At 41.7% G+C, this 22,953-nt stretch overlaps 1 protein-coding gene across 1 annotated transcript in view; it reads right to left on the bottom strand.

Annotated features, from left to right (window-relative positions):
- wdr36 (WD repeat domain 36) overlaps positions 1–22,953 on the bottom strand; it is a 129,752-nt gene that overhangs the window by 94,928 nt on the left and 11,871 nt on the right. The window contains exons 2-7 of the mRNA XM_069892753.1: positions 19,101–19,128; positions 9,333–9,433; positions 8,696–8,813; positions 7,953–8,085; positions 5,721–5,775; positions 4,302–4,434 (exon numbers count right to left, since the gene is read on the bottom strand). Of these exons, the coding sequence (XP_069748854.1) occupies positions 4,302–4,434; positions 5,721–5,775; positions 7,953–8,085; positions 8,696–8,813; positions 9,333–9,433; positions 19,101–19,128 (568 nt within the window). The remainder of the gene's footprint in view (positions 1–4,301; positions 4,435–5,720; positions 5,776–7,952; positions 8,086–8,695; positions 8,814–9,332; positions 9,434–19,100; positions 19,129–22,953) is intronic.

Below are 22,953 nucleotides of genomic sequence, written 5' to 3'. Positions count from 1 at the left end.
ACACTCTTTCAAATCGATAACCCACCAGCCCCCTGATTTAAATCTACCTAATGAGAGCATCCACGGGCTTACAGGCAGATAATAAAAACAATCCTTTCAGAGGACTTATCAAGTGAAAAATAAAAGATCGCAAGGGGACTTAATAGACATCATCTTGTGAGAGTATCTAGAACTGGTGAAGAGACACTATATCAAATTAAAGGTCTAGTTTGCCCATTCAAGGCAGGGACAGTTTTCTCTTTGGGAGTGGAGAATCTTTGGAATTCTCTTCCTCAGAAACCAACCAAGTGGAATCTTTTTTGAGGCAGATTGTTGACAAAGAGGTGAAGGGTTACTCCAAATAGATGAGAGCTTTTGGAGTATAGTTTAAATTTAGATTGGATCATGGTTGCTTTTCAAATCAAGATCAAGGTGCTAGGGTAAAGAGGACGCACAAATGGTGTTCCAATGCTGGTAACGCTGGTAAGCTGGATGGACCTTATGTTACTGAAGGTGAGAGTACTTCTTTCATGTATTCCTAGATGGCTGATAAACTAGTCTTAACTGAGGGCACAAGGATATATTATCTTCATAGTTATCTTATTTTTTTTAAAATTCAGATATACAGCTCTGTGACAGGCCCTCGAGGCCCAGAAGCCTGTGCATCTCAAATACCCCAATTAACCTACAACCCCCATACATTTTTGAAGGATAGGAAGAAACTGGAGCACCCAGAAGAAACCCACACAGACATGGGAAAAGGTACAAATGCTGGTTGCTGGCACTGTAATAGCATTGCCCTAACTGTGCAGGCAAAAAAAAAAGTTTTTTCATTGTACATCTACAGGCAACACTGGAATCATGGTCTTTGTAGAGTACTTTTGCAATGTGGCAGAATATCTCCACAAGCTTCTTTCTTGAACCTCTTTCATACCATTGAAATTCTTCATAAATTCAACCTTATTCTCCTGGTGATAATATATTCCAAATCCAAGGGAGTTGTGCACACACATTGGTCACAATTCCTCTATACATCATACATTTCCCCATGGTTTATGTTATCCCAAGAGTAACTGGCACTGTCTATGGCATGGTTATCTTGTTATTATGTCTATTCCAAATTTCCTATAATTGTTTTGTCATTACCTCACCCAAATGATCCATCTATGAGTAAACCTTTATTGTAGGTACATTGACTGAGTTTTTTTTTTGCAGGGGTATAAAAACTCAAAGAGAATGCATCACTGGCGTGCTGAGGCTGCTCACAAATCCAAGCTAGATGAAGCCACACCCCCTCACTGGAAGGATGGCACTTTTATGACATATAAATGGAGACACAAGCTTACAGTCACTCTTGGCATTGCCAAGGAAAGAAATAGGAATCATGAGCTGACTTGAATTCTAAAAAATTATCTCATCCCTTAAGATGAACACATGAAATTATTCTCTTCTAAAAGAGACCTAACTCATTCAGCCATGGTGCACACATATATGTGTCATGAAGCATTCAGATTTTTTCTTTCCACTGACATACTACCTTAAATAATCCCTTACTAATCACAGAGTACTTATGGGCATAGGGATTACTTAAGGTGGCATGACAGTGGAAAGAAAAAAGTTGAGAACCACTGCTTTAAGTCTTGCTACAATTATTGCCTTTCATTGGATTATCATAATGCCAGGAACACGATGCTGTTTGTGATCTTCTAAATCACTTGCCATTCTCACCATTATAATACTCCTGATCTTCTTAACACAAGATGCATTTACAGAAATTCAACACCCAATGGAGGTCTATTACCAATTGAGTTTCCAGTTGATTATGACTCAAGACTGTGGTTTATATCTTATTTTAATAGGTATTTATAGCAAAGGTCTGTGCAAAAAGCAATCTATTTCAGCATAGCTGTCGGCCTAGTGAAGTGATGTGACACACTACAATGAGAACAGTAAAAACATAATGCTGATAAACTCATCAGGTCAAACAGTGTCCTTTATATAACAAAGATAAAAATACTTAACTGATGTTTCAGGTTCGAGCCCTTCAAGGTATGGAAAAATGTCGGCAGATGTCCAAACAAAAGAGTGCTGGGGGGGGGGTCACAAAGGCAAGAGGTGATTGTTGGAAAGGGAGGGATGAGGACAACAGGGATCATGGGAAGGAGAGATGGCTAAGTGAATTGGGCGGGGGGGGGGGAGAAGAGAGCCCAGATGGAAATTCAGATGTTGTTCTTCCAATTTGTGAGTGGTCCTAGTGGGATAGTACACAAGGTCATGGACAGACATATGAATATGTGACATAGAAGTTAAATTGTTGACTTCTGGAAGATCTCTGTCACTCGTCCAGACGGAGTGAAGGTGCTCAGCAAAGCAATCTCCCAATCTGCACCCGGTCTCTCCAATGTACAGAAGGCCACAAAGGGAGCACCAAATGCAGTAAATCAGACTTGCAGATAAACAAGTGTTACTTCACTTGAAAGGCCAGTTTGGGGCCTTGGAATGTGGTGAGAGAGGTGTTGGCACAGGTGTTTCACCTCCTGCAGCCACAGGGGAAGGTGCTGGAGGGGGGGGGGGCAATTGGTGCGGAGGGATGAGTATCCAAGGGATTCATGGAGGGAGCCTTCCTACGCAAGGCAGTGAGGGGAGGAGAGGGGAAGATGTGTCTAGTGGTGGGATCCTGTTGCCAGAAATTCTGAAGGATAATGTGTTGGATGTGGAGGCTGGTAGGTGAGGATAAGGGAAATTCTATGGTTGCTGCGTCTGGGGGCAGAGGGGGCCAGGGCAGAAGAGCAGGAAATAGAGGCGATGCAGATGAGGGCTGATGGTGGTGGAGGGAAAGCCACATTTGTTGAAGAAGGCAGACATTTCAGAATATCTGGACTGGAAGACCTCATCTTGGGAAAAGATGCAGCGGAGATGGAAAAAGTGAGAGAAGGGGATAGAATCCTTGCAGGGGACAGGGTGTGAGGAAGTGTAGTAAAGGTAGTTGTTGAAGTTGGTGGGTTTGTTTAAATATGTCAGTTGTCTCCCGAGATGGAGACAGAGAGATCCAGGAAGGGGAGATGGACCAGGTGAGTTTGAGATCAGGGTGGAAACTGGCCAAAGTGAATGAAGTTGACATGCTCATCGAAGGTGTACAAGGCAGCCCTGATGTAGCCATCAATATATTGGAGGAAGAGTTGAGAGATCTTGCCTGCGTAGGCTTGCAGCATGGATTGCTTTACAAAGCCCACAAACAGGCAGGTGTAGCTGGGACCCATGGCTACTAACAACTAAAACAGTGGTTTTCAACTTTTTTCTTTCCACTCACATTCCACTTTATATATTCCCTATGCCATAAGTGCTCTGTGATTAGTAAGGGATTGCTTAAGGTGGGATGTGGGTGGAAAGAAAAAGTTTGAAAACCACTGTTTTAATCATACCTAATTGACTTATTATGTACATGGTTTCATAATCCAAAAGAAATGGGCCAATGACAATTTTTCTCAAGCAAAATATTTCAGTAACAATTGGGTCTGGAGCAGGGATTCTCAACCTTCCCTTCCCACTCACATACCACCTTAAGCAATCCCTTACAAATCACAGAGCACCGATGGCATAGAGATTATTTAAAGTGGTATGTGAGTGGAAAGAAAAAGGTTGAGAACTACTGAAGTGAAATCAACACCTGATTTTCTGTCTGGGTGCTCTCCAGCCAGATGGCATTAACATAGACTTTTCTAATTTCTGCTAACCTGCTCTCTTCTTTCCCCCCCCTCTACCCCCACTTCTCTTCCCTGTTCTCTTCCCTGTTCTCCTCCCCTCTTCCCTCTCTATTCACCTAGTCATCCCTCCCTCCCTCCCTCCCTCCCTCCCTCCCTCACTTTCTGCCTTTCCAACCACAACCCCCCACTCTTTTGTTTGGATGCCTGCTGACATTTTTCCATACCTTGTTGAAAGGCTCAAGCCTGGAACGTCGGTTATGTATTTTTACCTTTGCTATATAAACGACACTGTATGACCTGCGAGTTTTTACTTCAACTACGGTGTCTACAGATTTGTGTTTTTCACAATGAGAACAGAATCTCTTAAAGCTTAAAAAAAATCAATTTGACCTTATCCTAATGAATTATGTTAGTAAAATTTAACAAATAGTATGCTTAGAAAATGAGCAATACCTGTGCTTTGAAATCAGAGTTCAATAAACAAGTTCTTACAATTAATGCAGTCAAGGTAATACTCAACTGATTTTTGATTCAGTGGATATTAGTTATACATGAACACTGCAGCTTTAATTTCCATCCTAAATAACTCAAATAAATGCATTGATATAATTGGATTACCTGTGCGAAATGATATTGCTGTGACTGGTCCCCAGTCTTGCTGAAATTTCATTAACATTTCATCATATTTCAGATTATGAATAATTATCATACCAGATGCCAGGCCTACAGCAGCTACATCCACAGCTGGGGCCTAGAAAATAGAAAACATAAAAAGAGGAGGAATTAAATAGAATTCTAAACAATGGATTTTATTTAAAGTAAATTATAAAACATGAGAATTATTAAGGATCATAAACCACAGATGTTCCTTTTCCTCAAAAATTGCAAATCACTGACTTCAACTGTAGAATCATATGGAGGATGAGGGGCTGGAGGAAGAGGTATTAGGGTGGGGGGGGGGGAATGTTGTTATATATATTCCACATGTGTTTCTTTATATTAATTATTATATTCAAATGTATTTCAAGAATTTGTGGTTTAAAAATTTTTTAAATAAAGTACTCAAAAAAAATTAACTTATTTTAAGATGGTGCCCATTATTTCAAAGAGATGTCCTTTTAACATTATTTATCTAAAATGCCTAAATTATACATTTATATACAAAATATACATAGATGGGTTACACTAAAAATATTTCAAGAATTAAATCATTAACTTCACATTTGTTCACATTGTAATTACCTAAACGTGAATCAAAGTCACAAACTTTGTTGATTACATAAGCAGTATATCATAGAAAATATCAGGAAAAATGAGCTTTTCAACCTTAAAGTGGAAAGTCAATGATGAAGCAAATGAAAATAAGTTAGATTTAAGATGTTGTACTGAAGAACTCCTTCTGTGACGTCCTGAGACTGGCATGATTAACTACTACTAACCATAATCATCTTCCTTTGTTAAAGGCTTAGCCCTTGCCTTCAGTTTCACCAGGACCTTTGTGGTCACTCTCACCTCATCTCTAAAAATTCAGTTCTGTAATCAGGTTCTTCTTAAAATAGAGGCCAAAGAGAATTTTATTGGAGACACTTAACCTTATGAAGGACTTTGAAACAATAATAAGTAACTGATCCTATTGATGCCAAAACACCAACCAGGGACTATACATTTATCATTAAAAATCCACAAGAGAATTATTTTCTATGTGATCACTTAATGTGTTTGAATGAAAAAGTACTGGAATCAAACACAACAGAACTTTCAGAAAGAACATGGCTTGTGCACAACATAAATAAAATGCTGAGCAAAGAGACAGATTGTAGCGTTCTTTCATAGAGGCACAACAGACATCTTGAGCTAAATACATTTTTCTACTACAAGACTCAAGCAGAGTCTCTGAAATTTACACTGCCAGCATTTTCCAAGAAATTCTGAGATGAATGAAATGCTCTGCATTATTTGTGAAATACAATTGTTATCAAGAAAAATACTTTTAAACCTATTTTATTAAATAATGAAACATAACAGAAAAATACTGACCTGCTGAAGCACAGAAACACTAGAGTTCCAACCTTGAAAGGTATATAAAAGTTTGCTAGAATTGGATCACAAAAGAAAAAGCAACATAATGTTGGAGAATTTTTTTAAAGTTACATTAACCACTGAATTAACATCACTTTATTGCTTAGTAAATAGCATCATTATATCAACAAAACTAAATTCCATTTTCATACAGCTATCATGGAACCAAAATACGCACAAACTTCCCAGGTTAAATGAAAATAATCAGACATTCTGGACATCTCATCCACCTCAATCATCAAAACATCATCCTTGTGGGGATCTAGTTTCTATCCCAACACTTGTCAATTTCACTTTGAGGTTCTCGTCCACTGTGTTGCATGGAGATTCAGAGCAGTTCAAACAGTTCAAAACTAATCACTGGGTGCTATCAGCAAAACTGTATTCCATCACAAGCTGTCCTTAACCATTCATATTTCTCAATCTAATACCACTATCAATCTTGAAATAAACTACTTTGTTGTTGGAAGTTGATTCTGGGCTGTAGTTATTTCCTAAAAATCCAATCACAGAGCAGTGGAAACAACAACAAAAAAGTGCTATCAATGGTCCTACAAAAGTATCAATGACACTCAGGAAAAATATTGCCAATGAAATTCTGTGGGAAGTCTGTAAAGACTCCAGTTGGTCATACATTACCATCTTTAGTGGGTAAATTGAGATATGCATTATTCATCCCCTGAGAACAAATAGGTCAAAAAGGAAAGATGTTGCACTACAATGCAACATAAATTATCTAATTTTCCATTTCTTTGCAGTGGGAACAGACCATCTTTAGCAAACAAAGAAGTTATTGGCTTTGAACCTACATTCTTTACAAAATATTAAAAACTCAGTTATATGAAGTTCAGGGATCACTTACATTGGGGGGAAAAGTACACAAGGTAATATTATTGGCAAAGATAACACAATCACGTACATGACTACAGAGCTCCACAATTCCAATATTTGCAATGTTACCTGATTATTTATACATAATGTTAGAATTGCAAAGTGAATATTGAACTAAATTGTAATCTCAGATCTCATCTTTCACCAGTGTTATGGGTTATATTAGTAGGGTTATGGATAAATATGTCTTTAAAAGAGATAGATTGTGGGGGTTTAGTGTAGGTCACTTCACAGAGTAACACTGCACAAAAGAGATATCATTTAAAATACAAGAGTTTTGCTGAAGCCAGATATTGAGGCTCCGGAACCACTTTGGAAAGAACTTCCTAAGGAGGTACAAATGGAACAGAGCCCAGGCTAAGTACTGATATGATGTTTCAAAGATTGAGTTTGGAGCCTTGGGAGAGGTAATTTAGTTTTTTTTACAAGCAGAGAGGAATAAACAAACACGATTCTTCTCAGAGAGGGGAGGGAGAGAGAAAAAAATCAATTCTACAGTAGCAGCTGAGGCTGCAAAATGGCAACCTGGCAGGCTTGTTGAAAGACCCCCATTTTGAAGATGGGTTGCGAGTTCTGAGCTCAGCCTGTACAAAACCCTCATAGTTCTTACAAAAGGAAATGGCAGGCTAGAGTGCTTCTCCTGAAATAAGGGAAACAAGAGGAACTCTGTGATGACCCAGAAGAAGAGGTCATCATTTGGAAAACCCATGATGGGGCAAGTTTCTTTGGCAAATCACTGAAGTGAATGATTGAAGGAAATCAGTTTGTGTGTGTGCAACGAGCAACAAATATCTCTCTGAAACCAACAAATACCTTCCTGAGCAGTAATCATTTAACCAGAGCCTGGTGAAGATTCAGAAATGTTAAATTCTGTGCACAGTATAAGAATTGCCTGATACCGGTGAACTTGGAGAAGTGAGAAGCAAATGATTGAACTGTGAAACAAAGAACTTTCCTGAACATGTACACATTACATACAAATGCCCTTAGAATTAGAAGGGGGTTAAGTTAGATTAAGTTAAAGTGTGATCCTGTTTTCATGTTTAAAAATAATTAAAAGCAACTTTTGTTTAAGTAACCATTTGTCTTGGTGAATCTCTATTGCTGCTGGGTTTTGGAGTCCTCTGGGCTCATAACACCAGATATCAGGAATGAAAAGGAAGAGTTGGATGATTCTTCTTTCAATTTTAAGTGGGCTTTAGGTTTAACTGATTTTTTTTTTAAACAAGAAAAATAACTTGGTAGAAATGTTTTAATAATTAAAGATATAATAAAAAAAAATAAAGAAGCTGAACTAACTTGGATTTAACATTCCAAAGTTGAAGACTTCCTTGTTGGCTGCCAAGTAAAATTTTGTTGATATATGTGCTTGGATGCAAAAGGGCAGATATAGTAAACATGATTTTATCAAAGTTCAGTTGAAGATATTCTTCTGCAAATATAAACAAACACAAGATTAAATAAATCACCACACAATTTTAAGGAATATTTTGATTCTTGTCAACTGTTTGACATTAAAAAAAAGTCAAAGCTAAAGAACCTTGCACAAGCTTGCCAGGACCAGCAAAGTAAAACCAGATTTGATGTTACCAGTCAGGTGTCACCCATTTTATTATAAATTCTCCGGTTCAAACATTCACTACACTTACTTCAACTGTAATATCCACAACTGGTTTCAGTATTCTTAACTATTATATAATAATCAGTATGAAAGGTAGGGAGAACCATCATCCAATTCTGCGACTTCTAATTGCTATCAATATAAAGCATCAGCAGGCTTAACCATATTCTATAATACACCATGGTACGAAAGTATCCAACTACATGCAACGATTGAGATGTCTGAAAGGAGAGATGGAATCCAAAATGACTCAAAATTTAGACACAAGGGAAATAAGCACTGAAGAAAAATTGGTGTTCAATATTACTTGATTCAGTCGACATTGGTGATATCAATACAGTACTTCCAAATTAAATTCCAGACGACGTAGGAACTAGTAGATAAAGATATCAAAAACCAGTTTATAACCATAATAACCCACCCTCTGATTTCACATCCCAAATAATAAGCGTGTTATCTCGATCCACAGATACCATATGATCACCAAAAGGTAACAAGAGATGGACCTCTGCATTATGACCTTCATATGTATGCACAATCTGAAATGAAAGGGCAAAAAAAATCAGTCAGAATGTACTAAAAATGTATCGACAAATTCTTTAAAGTATGATTCAAGTTCATCAGATGATTTTCCTCTCAAATCTTTTTCCCACTAAGAATTAATCTCAATTTATAAATTTCCAAGATATTTCTCATCACTTAAATTACAACAATTCCCATTTCTCTGCCACTCATCTATCCTCTGGTGCAATTCCCATATCAGAAGATTAAAAGATTGTGATTTGAATTTCCGACACAAATCTGGTTTCTCTCCATAATCTCATCTAAAACAGAATATTTTTTTTAAACTTGAAGGTTGTTAATCTATTTAGCACTCTTATCTATTCATTCATCCTTTATTACTTATGAATTTTAATTGTTTTACATTCAACTTATATTGAATAAAATTCATGTAAAGAATTTAATACCTTCTAATGTTCCAAAGCCAAAATAACTTAGTAATACTCTGTAATTTCATACATATATAGTTGAACTCAGCAAATAAAACTTAAACTCACATCTTTGTTTCTGGCAAATGCTTTTACGTAATTGCCATGAGCTGCAAACACAAGCATTCGGTCTGCTGCCAGACATGTAATGTCTTCGGGAAGTGGATTACCTGGAAGGTAAGTACTGTACTATTTAAACTGGAACTTCAATACTATTGACTTCTACAAGTAGGCAAGATACATTACATTTTATTACACAAGACAAATCCAACTTCCTTGCAGGAAATCATTTTGCTTTCTGCAAGTTATTTCAAAATGACAGCAAACAATATCAATAGGTTGTACTTGCACTGTGTTCACCATATAAAGGAAACACTTCAAAATGTTATACTACATGGCAATTGAAAGAACAGAGCAGAGCAGGAATAAAATGAAAGTATCATTCACAAAATGTAAATGCTGCAGCTCAATAGGAGCCTTTATGTTCCATAAGATATAGGAGCAAAAATAGGCCATTTGGCCAGTCAAGTCCAGTCCACTATTCCATCATGAGCTGATCCATTCTCCCACTCAGCCCCACTCTCCTGCCTTCACCCCATAACCCTTAATACCCTTACTATTCAGATAGCTATCCATTTTTATACACCCAATAATCGATGACAAATATTCTGGCAGCAAATTCTAGGAGGTCATGACTCTCTGGCTGAAGAAACTCCTCCACATCTGTTTTAAATGGGCACCCTTCAATCCTGAAGTTGTGGCCTCTTGTCCTTGACTCCTTTATCATGGTAAACAACTTTGCAACATCGACTCTGTCCTGCCAGGGCTTTCAACATTCAAAATGATTCCATGAGGTCCGCCCTCATTCTTCTGAACTCCAAGGAGTACAGTCCAAGAGCCACCAAACTCGTATGCTAATCCCTTCATTCCAGGAAATCATACTTGCTAATCTTCTCTGAACCTTCTCCAAAGCAGCACATCCAAAGGAGCCCAGAACTGTAATCCTGTAACCGTAGCCTCACCAGTGCCTAATAAAGACTCAACATCACATCCCTGCTCTTGAATTCTATTCCTAAAGATATGAATGCCAACATTGCATGATCCTTCTTCACCAGTGACTCAACCTAGTTAACCTCCCAGTCCCTTTGCACCTCCAAATTTTGAATCATCTCCTTTTATTCTTTCTGCCAAAATGCATAACCGTACTTTCCAACGTTATATTTTGTTTGCCACTTCTTTGTCCGTTCTCCCAATCTATCCAAGTCTTTCTGCAGCCTGTTTCCTCATCACTACCTGCCACTCTACCTTTGTTTTATCTGCAGACTTTTATCCTCAATCCAAATCATTAACGTACAACATAAAAAGTAGTAGCCCCAACACCAACCTCTGAGGAAAACACTGGTATTTAGCCACCACTCTCTTTCCTGCTGATCAGTCAGTGCTCTACCCACGCAAGTATCTTTTCTGCAATTCCATGAGCTCTCATTTTGTGAAGCAGTCTCTCCTATCAATCACCCAGTTAACTGCCTCTTGCCTTTAGGTGTGGCTTCGATCTATCACATCCTCTGCCTCCCAAATGATCCAGAGTTCATCCAGTTCCAGTTCCCTAAGTCTGTAAGGAGCTGCAGCTAGAGGTACCTCTTGCAGGTGTGGCCATCAGGGCAACTCTCACACTGGCTGTTTTCCTTGAGCTTCCCTTCTTATCATTTGCTACTGGCTCTATCTGTAGCACAGACACATGCCAATCGCTGCTCCACTTCGCCTTTTTAACTCTTCTGAAGCAAAGTACAGCTCCCAACACTGACCAGTTGCCGAGTCCTGGCCCTGCTCCCCTCTGCTTCCCTTGAAAACTTTCCTGATACAAAGTATTGTCTAATTGGCTGAGTAGATAAGGCAGTCAACCGTCAACTACATTGAAGAAAGATTAAGGTAAAAAGACTGGCATGGGCAATATTAAATTTCTTTAGAAACTTATTTTCTCATATCTAATATTTGTCATTTCCATGTGTGACTGCTTTTCCTCTCCCTTTTTTAACTGCGTCCACTTAAAAACTGTTCATCACTTAAAAACATCCCAATTTTGACCAAGAGTCCATGTTCAAATAATTTTCCACAGACACTGTCTAATAATGTGGTGCTCCAATATCCCTTTATATTTAGACATGCAGCACTGTAACAGGCCATTTCAGCCCACAAGTCTGTGTAGCCCAATTAACCTACAGCCCTGGTACATTTCAAATGGTGGGAGGAAACCAGAGCCCCCAGGAAAAACTCATGCAGACACAGGGAGAATGTACAAACTCCTTACAGACAGCACAGGACAGCACAGTCAGTCCTGATCGCTGGCACTGAAAAGGCTTGCACTAACCGCTAGGCCAAATTTATATTTTGAATATGGACAACCAAAGGGTGTCATCTGAGAAGGTCTACACTCACAGGAAACCTGCCACCTGGTACAATGGCCCAACAAGCACTTCTTTTCCACTGGGAAAGCAACATCACCAAAGCAAATTGTGTTTAGTTCCACGCATCCTTGCTGGCTACTTTTTATTTAATTATCAGAAAATATTCTGGGTTGTCTTGAAAATGAGAAAGTAATGAGACGTGCTCTTTCTTGCCCTGTTTCCTATCCAACAAATGGAGTCAGACAGAATCAGATTTTCACTTTGTTTCTTTTAATAAAAGAGGAATAGACTGTTTGCAAAAATTTGATTCAATTATAAAACCATATTGGAATCTACACTAGTGTGTGCAAAATGAAACAAACAACACAAATGAGTGAATAACGTCAATGGAAACTGCAGATTAGTAAATGAAAAAAGGCCAAGGCAAATGTACCAGGAGATTATAGTGATCTACAAGATACATTTACCATATATTTGCAGGAGGTTCTCCTGAAACACAAATTAACTCACTACTTGGGGGGGCATGGCCTGATGGCAAAGGAAGAAGAAGTGTAATTCCGTCTTCCCCCAGTTGGACTGATAAATACCCAAATTAAAATACTTAAAAAGTCTGCTCAGAAGTTGTCTGAATGTTAAAAGACTATAATGGCTGCTAACTCAAAGAAGTCAAAAGTACAGACTCAGAAGAAACTTCCATTTAAAAGTACTGAAGAAATGAGGCCTACTTACCAAGTGGAATCCACGGAATTGATTGGACAACATGTACTAGCTTGACTAAGAATTACCCCACAAGATGGCAGCGGGCTTCCGATTTTTTCTTCGTATCCTGATCAGTGCACCCGCGATGTCAGGCGCGCTGGAGAAGTGCCAGACTGACAGAGTCGGCCCCGAAGCGCGATACCGCTGCGGGTCCAGGCGAAGCAGAAGCCCGAGGCAGCGCGTTGAAAGACGCACATGCGCAGGCCTCAGCGCTGTCAGGTATGCACGGTGTGTCAAGAGTACACAAACTTTTAGACAAGGTTTGGGCCGTTGGTGAAGTCAGCCAGCAGCACTTAGAGCGCTCTGAGTATACCGGGTCTGGTTCTGCAGGCGTGCAGACCAGAAGTTATAAAAACAACTGAATTAAAACAACAGTTTAAAACTTTGTCTCAAACTGAACAGACAGAAGAAGAAATACTGACTGCTGTTGAAGGGAAAGAAGGGAGGCCTCATGGAGAGACTAGTGGTACTACTTTTGATGCTGTTTTTACAATTTTGGAATCTATAACTCATCAAATGGGTAATATGTCAACACAAATGTCTACTCAGATTGGTCATGGATTTATGAATATGACTGAAAAAATGAATAGTATTTGTGAAGAAGTTTCTTCTGTTAAGAAAGATATTTCTGTTGTTAAAGCTGATGTTAATAGGTGCTTGAATATAGTTCAAGATAATTTTAAGAAGATGGAAGGTGCCTTTCAAGTCTGTAAAGAACAAGTGGACCGAAATAAAGAAAAAATAGAAAAAGTGAAAAATTATTTTGTTGGAAGGGAAATTCAGAAAAAGGAATGTTTAAAAAATAGACTCTGGAAAAGCCGTCGGAATAATGTTAAAATAGTGGGAATTCCTGAAGGAATTGAAGGTCTGGATCCAATAAAAAAAAATTTTTAATGGATCACCAAAGCACTGGGATTGAAATTTTTTCCTGAAGGTTTGGAATTAGATAGAGCACATAGGGCTCTACGAAGGAAACCATACTCGAGTCAACCTCCAAGAACTGTTTTGATTCATTGTCTACGCTACCAAGATAGGGAAACTATATTGAGAGTTGCAGTCCAAAATGCACTTAGATATCAATCCCCGTTGATGATACAAGGAAATAAGGTTTTTTTCTCTCCAAATTTCAGTCAAGAAATTATTAAAAGGCGTAAAGAATTTAATTCTGCTAAGGAAGTGCTTTGGAATAAGGGTCATAAATTTTCTTTTAGATACCCTGCAGTATTGAAGATCTTTTACGGGAACTTCCAATCACAGTTTTTTGAGAGTGACCATGATGCTTTAAATTTTGCTAATTCTTTGCCAGACAGAGCTACTGAAAGGCATTCTTCACCTAGGAGGAAGACATCTGATAAGAAGAATGGAAATGGGAATGGGAAGACAAATATTTCAAAGAGCCTGATTGATATTGATGATCCAGAGCAAGTTTTTGGATTGAATTCATTGGGCTTATGAGCTGATTTAGACTTATAATTTTGTAAGTCCAGTTGGGGGGATGGAGCTCGCTGAAGCTTTCGGAAGTCGTTCGCCACTAGTGGGAGGGATTTTATTTCTTTCCACACCCAGTTAAGTGGGGAGTTACTGCTTTTGTAGTATTTACATAAAAAATACTTCTTCCTAGTGCTAGTTTTATTCTGTTAAAGAGGGGCTGAGTGATTCTTTAATTTAGATTATTTTGCAAGGGGAGCTTTAAATTTTATTATCGGAAAAGGGAGGGTTTTTTTGTGAATAGAATAGAAAAAGGGGATTCTGATTTTGTTTTTACTTTATTTTGATAATAACATCCAACCTGAATTTTGCAACGTTTAGTGTACAGGGTTTAAATAACCCGATTAAACAAAAATGAGTTTTAGCTTATATAAAAAATATGAAAATTGATATTGCTTTTTTGCAGGAAACTCATTTAATTGAAAGAGAACATTTGAAATTGAAGAGGGATTGGGTCGGTGATGTACTTTAATATTCTTTTAATTCGAAAGTGAGAGGAGTGGCAATTTTGATACATAAGAAAATACCATTTGAACTTGAATCTTTGGTGGAATCTGCTGGCTGAATTATTAATTGTAAACTCTTTGCTGAAGCATGGTCTTTGCTGAATGTGTACACTCCTAATGTTTATGAGGAACAATTTCTGTCTGAAGCTTTTCTAACTTCTTTTTCTTTGGCTTGGCTTCGCGGACGAAGATTTATGGAGGGGGTAAAAAGTCCACGTCAGCTGCAGGCTCGTTTGTGGCTGACAAGTCCGATGCGGGACAGGCAGACACGATTGCAGTGGTTGCAAGGGAAAATTGGTTGGTTGGGGTTGGGTGTTGGGTTTTTCCTCCTTTGCCTTTTGTCAGTGAGGTGGGCTCTGCGGTCTTCTTCAAAGGAGGTTGCTGCCCGCCAAACTGTGAGGCGCCAAGATGCACGGTTTGAGGCGATATCAGCCCACTGGCGGTGGTCAATGTGGCAGGCACCAAGAGATTTCTTTAGGCAGTCCTTGTACCTTTTCTTTGGTGCACCTCTGTCACGGTGGCCAGTGGAGAGCTCGCCATATAACACGATCTTGGGAAGGCGATGGTCCTCCATTCTGGAGACGTGACCCATCCAGCTCAGCTGGATCTTCAGCAGCGTGGACTCGATGCTGTCGACCTCTGCCATCTCGAGTACTTCGACGTTAGGGGTGTAAGCGCTCCAATGGATGTTGAGGATGGAGCGGAGACAATGCTGGTGGAAGCGTTCTGGGAGCCGTAGGTGGTGCCGGTAGAGGACCCATGATTCGGAGCCGAACAGGAGTGTGGGTATGACAACGGCTCTGTATACGCTTATCTTTGTGAGGTTTTTCAGTTGGTTGTTTTTCCAGACTCTTTTGTGTAGTCTTCCAAAGGCACTATTTGCCTTGGCGAGTCTGTTGTCTATCTCATTGTCGATCCTTGCATCTGATGAAATGGTGCAGCCGAGATAGGTAAACTGGTTGACCGTTTTGAGTTTTGTGTGCCCGATGGAGATGTGGGGGGGCTGGTAGTCATGGTGGGGAGCTGGCTGATGGAGGACCTATGTTTTCTTCAGGCTGACTTCCAGGCCAAACATTTTGGCAGTTTCCGTAAAGCAGGACGTCAAGCGCTGAAGAGCTGGCTCTGAATGGGCAACTAAAGCGGCATCATCTGCAAAGAGTAGTTCACGGACAACTTAAAGCCAAGCTAAAGAAAATATTTTGATTGGGGGTGATTTTAATTGTGTATTAGATCCATTATTAGATAAATCTCCAAAAATTGTGAAAAAAATCAAAGGCAGTGGTTCAATTGATGTCACTGATGAAAGATTTAAATCTGATAGAAGTTTGGAGACGATTAAACCCAACTGAGAAAGATTTTTCATTTTACTTTCCACGCCATAATTCTTTTTCAAGGATTGACTTTTTTTTAGTATCTGCACATTTGCAATCATGTTTTATTCAAGCTGAATATAAGAGTAGAATTATTCCTAATCATTTATTGTTATTTATTTCTTGTGTTGGACTGGAAGTTAGTCAATCAACTTTTCATTGGAGGTTTAATGCAATGTTATTGAAAAAAAAACAGAATTTGTAAAATTTATTAAGGATCAAATTGCTTCTTTTTTAGATTTGAATAGGAATACAGTTCTATGGGACACTTTGAAGGCATGGTCAAATTAGAGCGTTAGTAAAAGAAAATTTTGGAAGAAAAATGAAAATTCCCAAGTTGACCAAATTTGAGTCTATGAATTTTCATTTTTCGGATAAGGGTTTTATTTCAGAGATATATGCCTTGTTACAAGATACTATGAAAAAAATAAATTTAGATAAATCTTGGATTAAATGGGAAAATTTTTTAATTTGTGATATTGATCAGGCCAACTGGGAGAGGATGTGTTTGGAAGGTGTGAACAAATTGTTTAATGTAAGATACAGTGTGGCGGCTCACCACTAGGCAGGTGAACCGGCCCCGCTTGTAAGCCATGCGGCGGGGCAGCCAGCCAAAATGGCGCCGTCGGGGTTTTTCCCTTCCTCCCAGCACGGGGTTCAGAAGCCCATGCTGGGAGACCATGTGATGCCCGGGTGACATCAGCGCCCTCCAGCGCGGTTCTCAGCCAGGACAGGGCTGCGAGTATAAGTGCAGCCCAGCAGCCTGCAATAAACTAGTCTGCTCACTGAGCTCAACCTGTCTGGTTGTTCATGTTCTTTCAGTATACCTGCTGCTACAATTGGTGACCCCAACAGGTTCAAGGGTCTTTGAACCCATCACGAGCAAGCTTGGGATCAGCGCTATAGCCGTGAATCTGCCTGAATTCTGGGTTCAGGAGCCGTAGACCTGGCTCGGCCACACGGAGGCTCAGTTTCACCTCTGCCAGATTTCGTCCAACACAACCAAATTCTACCATGTGGTCGCTGCCCTGGACCAGGCCACTGAGAGATGTGTGCTGCACCTCGTTCAGCACCTACCTGCCGAAGACAAATACGAGACCATCAAGCGAGTGCTTACTGGATCCCTCGGACTATCCAGCACCAGCGTGCCGCTCGGATGCTGCACCTCAACACCCTGGGGGACAGGTCCCCAATGGAGCTGATGGACGAGGTGCTCGCATTCATGGGTGATCACACCAACTGCCCACTCTTCAAGTGCATTTTCCTCGACCATATGCCCGGGGACATCTGGCCGCTGCTGGTCCAGGAGAGCTTCATCGACCCGAGGAAAGTCACCCAGGAGGCCCACGAGCTATGGCTTGCACGATTCCCAGAGGGCTCAGTGGTCCAGCAGGTCACGAAGCATGGGCACGACCATGCCAAGCCTGCCCCTAGTGCTGTGGTAGAGCATCCAGCCCCTGCAGGGGCCCCCAAGAGCATAACCAAGGCCACAGCATTCGCTCCAGGCCTCTGCTTCTACCACCAGCGCTTGGGAGCCAAGGCTCAGAAGTGTTGTCAGTCCTGCTCATTCCAGGGAAACAACCAGGCCAGCCACTGTTATTGGCTGGCCAAGAACAAAGCCTCCTCTACCTGTGGGACTCAGTCAGCGGCCGGCAGTTCCTCGTTGACACTGGAGCCCAGTTCAGTGTCATCCCGGCAAAGGCCGTCGAGTCCAGGAACCGACCTCATGGACCTCCCCTCCGTGCAGCCAACGCAACAGAAATCCGGACATATGGAGACAAGGCAGTCCACTTCCAGATCGGCCAACAGAATTTCCTTTGGAGGTTCACCGACTCGTCCCTCCCGACCGCCATCCTGGCTGCAGACTTCCTCCTCGCACACGGGTTCTGGTGGACATTCGAGGTAGGCGCCTGGTGGACGCCAGTACCTTCCAGGCCATTCGGCTCGACGCCTCCCACTCGGAGCAACCACAGATGGCCACGATCAGCATGCCCAGAGACGTTCCACCGAATCCTGGACGAGTTCTCGACACTCCTCAAGCCACAGTTCTCCGCTGCCTTACCGCGCCATGGGGTGTTCCACCACATCCCCACCCAGGGCCCACTGGTTCACGCCAAGGCACGCCGGCTCCCGCCTGACAAGCTCCAGGTGGCAAAGGAGGAGTTTCCGCACCTGTTGGAACTGGGGATCATTCGGCGGTCTGACAGCCCATGGGCCTCGCCGCTCCACCTGTCCTGAAAGCGGCTGGTGTCCCTGCGGAGACTATCAACAACTCAACGAGGCAACAGTTCCTGACCGTTACCCCATCCCTCACATCCAAGACTTTATGGCCAACCTGCACGGTGCAAGGGTTTTCTCCAAGGTTGACCTGGTGATATCACCTGATCCTGGTGCACCCTGAGGACATACCCAAGACAGCCATCATCACCCCCAAAATTAGATCCGAAAATTTTCTTGTTGGGTTATATCGTTCCATTTTTGGACTTGGGGTTAGATAAGTTTCAGATAGCCTTTTTGCATTTAGCATTGACGGTGGCATGTAAATGTGTTACAACTTCTTGGTAAGATGAAGTTGAGATAAATGTAAATCGTTGGCATAATAAGTTAAGGTCCCATATTTATATGGAAAAAAAATAACACAATTTGCATGATAATTATGATTTTTTTATTAAGATGTGGTTGCTTTATTTGAGATGTATGAACCTAGTAATATCTTAAATTGTGATAAATGTTTTTGCTTCCCTTGTGGGGTCTGTTGAGGGAGGGGGGGAAGGGGTGGGATAGTTGTAGTTTTAGTTTTAATTTTTAAGTTATGGATTTTGTAAAAGTTTTTGTTTGAAAATTTTTAAATAAAGTTTTTAAAAAAAAACAAATTAACTCACTACTTGATATAGAAAATGTAATAATTCCAACTAATTATGTTTATGGCAGCGGAGGCAGAACCCTAATTATTAATCATTTCTCATCATAGTCTTTTGGACCAGTCCTCTTTTATCTTCTTGGTATTGCAAGTTCTTCACATACACTTTTATTATTTCTGAAGTGAATCTATTAAATAGCCAGTGCTGCAAGGTAAATAATTAGCCAGTAAAATAATTTTCTGGAACTTTTTTTTTAAAAATGGTGCCATTTTAAATATTCTTGATTTTAACGTTGTTGAATAGTAAGCCAAGAGGAATGAAGTTCACCTTTAATTGTAATTTAGAAAACTATAGTTAATACAAATGAGAAGAGTTATCTATTCATGCAGAATTCAAAAGGCCACATTTTAAAAACAGTACAAGTACAAACAGAAGTTTGCATACTTACTAACTGCAACAATTCCAAGTTTTTTTACCTGTTAAAACAAATGATATTTACATTAAATAAAAAAATTAAAAAACTACAAATGATAGAAATAAAACAGCTGCAGAATATTTTCAGTGCTTTTATATTTATTCCTTGCATTACAATTATCATCTTACACCAAGGTCAACAGTGATGCGTATAATAAATTACAACTACCAAGTACTTTAATACTTAACCAATTTTTCTAAAAGAAAAATTAACTTGTTCTGTAAGACAATTTTAAGGTCAAAACGTGCACTCAGAAAATTACTTAAGTAAATGTAGTTGCACTTTTGTAATAGAAACATACAGCATAGAAACAGGGCCCATGACAACCAAAGGTAGTCCCATATCACTCTAATCCTTTCCCATCCATATTTCTGTCCAAATGTCTCATCTAACATTGTCATTGTACACATCTCTACCACAACCCTAATCCTCTCGCAGATCATTGCAAATACACACCATCCTCTGTGAACAACAACTTGACTCTCAGCTCCAATTTTGGGCCTTTTACCACTCATCTAAAACCGATGCCCTCTAATTTTAGATGATCCTACTCTGGGGAGAAAAATTTATAACATTCCATCTGAATAATGCCCCTCACGAGTTTATAAATCTTTTATAAGGTCTTCCTTATTACACACCCCAGGGAAAAACAGTGCCATCTATTCAGCCTTCCAATGCCAGAAATATCCTTGTGAATCTTTTCTGGACCCTCCCTAGCTTAATCATATTCTTCTTGTAGCATGGAAACCAGATCTGCAAACTCCGAGTACAAGTACAATCACATCAATGTCCTGAACAGCTGAAACAAAAGACCACAAGACTTAGGAGTGGAATTAGGCCATTCTGCCCACAAGACAGGGAAGCAGAAATAGGCTATTCAGTCCATCGAGTCTGTCAGTCATTCACTTACTGATACGTCTGTCCATGACCTCATGCAATACCAGATGGAGGGACAATCTCATCATCCATCTAGGCACCCTTTAACTGGATGGCACTAGCATGGACTTCTTTGGTTTCCATTAATTCCCCCCCTCCTCCCATGTCATCTTTCCCCTAGTTCTGTCTGTCTCTCTTCCCTCTGTCTCTCTTCCCTCTGTCTCTCTTCCCTCTGTCTCTCTTCCCTCTGTCTCTCTTCCCTCTGTCTCTCTTCCCTCTGTCTCTCTTCCCTCTGTCTCTCTTCCCTCTGTCTCTCTTCCCTCTGTCTCTCTTCCCTCTGTCTCTCTTCCCTCTGTCTCTCTTCCCTCTGTCTCTCTTCCCTCTGTCTCTCTTCCCTCTGTCTCTCTTCCCTCTGTCTCTCTTCCCTCTGTCTCTCTTCCCTCTGTCTCTCTTCCCTCTGTCTCTCTTCCCTCTGTCTCTCTTCCCTCTGTCTCTCTTCCCTCTGTCTCTCTTCCCTCTGTCTCTCTTCCCTCTGTCTCTCTTCCCTCTGTCTCTCTTCCCTCTGTCTCTCTTCCCTCTGTCTCTCTTCCCTCTGTCTCTCTTCCCTCTGTCTCTCTTCCCTCTGTCTCTCTTCCCTCTGTCTCTCTTCCCTCTGTCTCTCTTCCCTCTGTCTCTCTTCCCTCTGTCTCTCTTCCCTCTGTCTCTCTTCCCTCTGTCTCTCTTCCCTCTGTCTCTCTTCCCTCTGTCTCTCTTCCCTCTGTCTCTCTTCCCTCTGTCTCTCTTCCCTCTGTCTCTCTTCCCTCTGTCTCTCTTCCCTCTGTCTCTCTTCCCTCTGTCTCTCTTCCCTCTGTCTCTCTTCCCTCTGTCTCTCTTCCCTCTGTCTCTCTTCCCTCTGTCTCTCTTCCCTCTGTCTCTCTTCCCTCTGTCTCTCTTCCCTCTGTCTCTCTTCCCTCTGTCTCTCTTCCCTCTGTCTCTCTTCCCTCTGTCTCTCTTCCCTCTGTCTCTCTTCCCTCTGTCTCTCTTCCCTCTGTCTCTCTTCCCTCTGTCTCTCTTCCCTCTGTCTCTCTTCCCTCTGTCTCTCTTCCCTCTGTCTCTCTTCCCTCTGTCTCTCTTCCCTCTGTCTCTCTTCCCTCTGTCTCTCTTCCCTCTGTCTCTCTTCCCTCTGTCTCTCTTCCCTCTGTCTCTCTTCCCTCTGTCTCTCTTCCCTCTGTCTCTCTTCCCTCTGTCTCTCTTCCCTCTGTCTCTCTTCCCTCTGTCTCTCTTCCCTCTGTCTCTCTTCCCTCTGTCTCTCTTCCCTCTGTCTCTCTTCCCTCTGTCTCTCTTCCCTCTGTCTCTCTTCCCTCTGTCTCTCTTCCCTCTGTCTCTCTTCCCTCTGTCTCTCTTCCCTCTGTCTCTCTTCCCTCTGTCTCTCTTCCCTCTGTCTCTCTTCCCTCTGTCTCTCTTCCCTCTGTCTCTCTTCCCTCTGTCTCTCTTCCCTCTGTCTCTCTTCCCTCTGTCTCTCTTCCCTCTGTCTCTCTTCCCTCTGTCTCTCTTCCCTCTGTCTCTCTTCCCTCTGTCTCTCTTCCCTCTGTCTCTCTTCCCTCTGTCTCTCTTCCCTCTGTCTCTCTTCCCTCTGTCTCTCTTCCCTCTGTCTCTCTTCCCTCTGTCTCTCTTCCCTCTGTCTCTCTTCCCTCTGTCTCTCTTCCCTCTGTCTCTCTTCCCTCTGTCTCTCTTCCCTCTGTCTCTCTTCCCTCTGTCTCTCTTCCCTCTGTCTCTCTTCCCTCTGTCTCTCTTCCCTCTGTCTCTCTTCCCTCTGTCTCTCTTCCCTCTGTCTCTCTTCCCTCTGTCTCTCTTCCCTCTGTCTCTCTTCCCTCTGTCTCTCTTCCCTCTGTCTCTCTTCCCTCTGTCTCTCTTCCCTCTGTCTCTCTTCCCTCTGTCTCTCTTCCCTCTGTCTCTCTTCCCTCTGTCTCTCTTCCCTCTGTCTCTCTTCCCTCTGTCTCTCTTCCCTCTGTCTCTCTTCCCTCTGTCTCTCTTCCCTCTGTCTCTCTTCCCTCTGTCTCTCTTCCCTCTGTCTCTCTTCCCTCTGTCTCTCTTCCCTCTGTCTCTCTTCCCTCTGTCTCTCTTCCCTCTGTCTCTCTTCCCTCTGTCTCTCTTCCCTCTGTCTCTCTTCCCTCTGTCTCTCTTCCCTCTGTCTCTCTTCCCTCTGTCTCTCTTCCCTCTGTCTCTCTTCCCTCTGTCTCTCTTCCCTCTGTCTCTCTTCCCTCTGTCTCTCTTCCCTCTGTCTCTCTTCCCTCTGTCTCTCTTCCCTCTGTCTCTCTTCCCTCTGTCTCTCTTCCCTCTGTCTCTCTTCCCTCTGTCTCTCTTCCCTCTGTCTCTCTTCCCTCTGTCTCTCTTCCCTCTGTCTCTCTTCCCTCTGTCTCTCTTCCCTCTGTCTCTCTTCCCTCTGTCTCTCTTCCCTCTGTCTCTCTTCCCTCTGTCTCTCTTCCCTCTGTCTCTCTTCCCTCTGTCTCTCTTCCCTCTGTCTCTCTTCCCTCTGTCTCTCTTCCCTCTGTCTCTCTTCCCTCTGTCTCTCTTCCCTCTGTCTCTCTTCCCTCTGTCTCTCTTCCCTCTGTCTCTCTTCCCTCTGTCTCTCTTCCCTCTGTCTCTCTTCCCTCTGTCTCTCTTCCCTCTGTCTCTCTTCCCTCTGTCTCTCTTCCCTCTGTCTCTCTTCCCTCTGTCTCTCTTCCCTCTGTCTCTCTTCCCTCTGTCTCTCTTCCCTCTGTCTCTCTTCCCTCTGTCTCTCTTCCCTCTGTCTCTCTTCCCTCTGTCTCTCTTCCCTCTGTCTCTCTTCCCTCTGTCTCTCTTCCCTCTGTCTCTCTTCCCTCTGTCTCTCTTCCCTCTGTCTCTCTTCCCTCTGTCTCTCTTCCCTCTGTCTCTCTTCCCTCTGTCTCTCTTCCCTCTGTCTCTCTTCCCTCTGTCTCTCTTCCCTCTG

Source organism: Narcine bancroftii, chromosome 1 (genome assembly GCF_036971445.1).
Source record: "Narcine bancroftii isolate sNarBan1 chromosome 1, sNarBan1.hap1, whole genome shotgun sequence".
Taxonomy (NCBI): Eukaryota; Metazoa; Chordata; class Chondrichthyes; order Torpediniformes; family Narcinidae; genus Narcine; species Narcine bancroftii.
The sequence above is the reverse complement of the archived record's forward strand: the minus strand, read 5'-3'. Positions and strand labels throughout refer to the sequence as shown.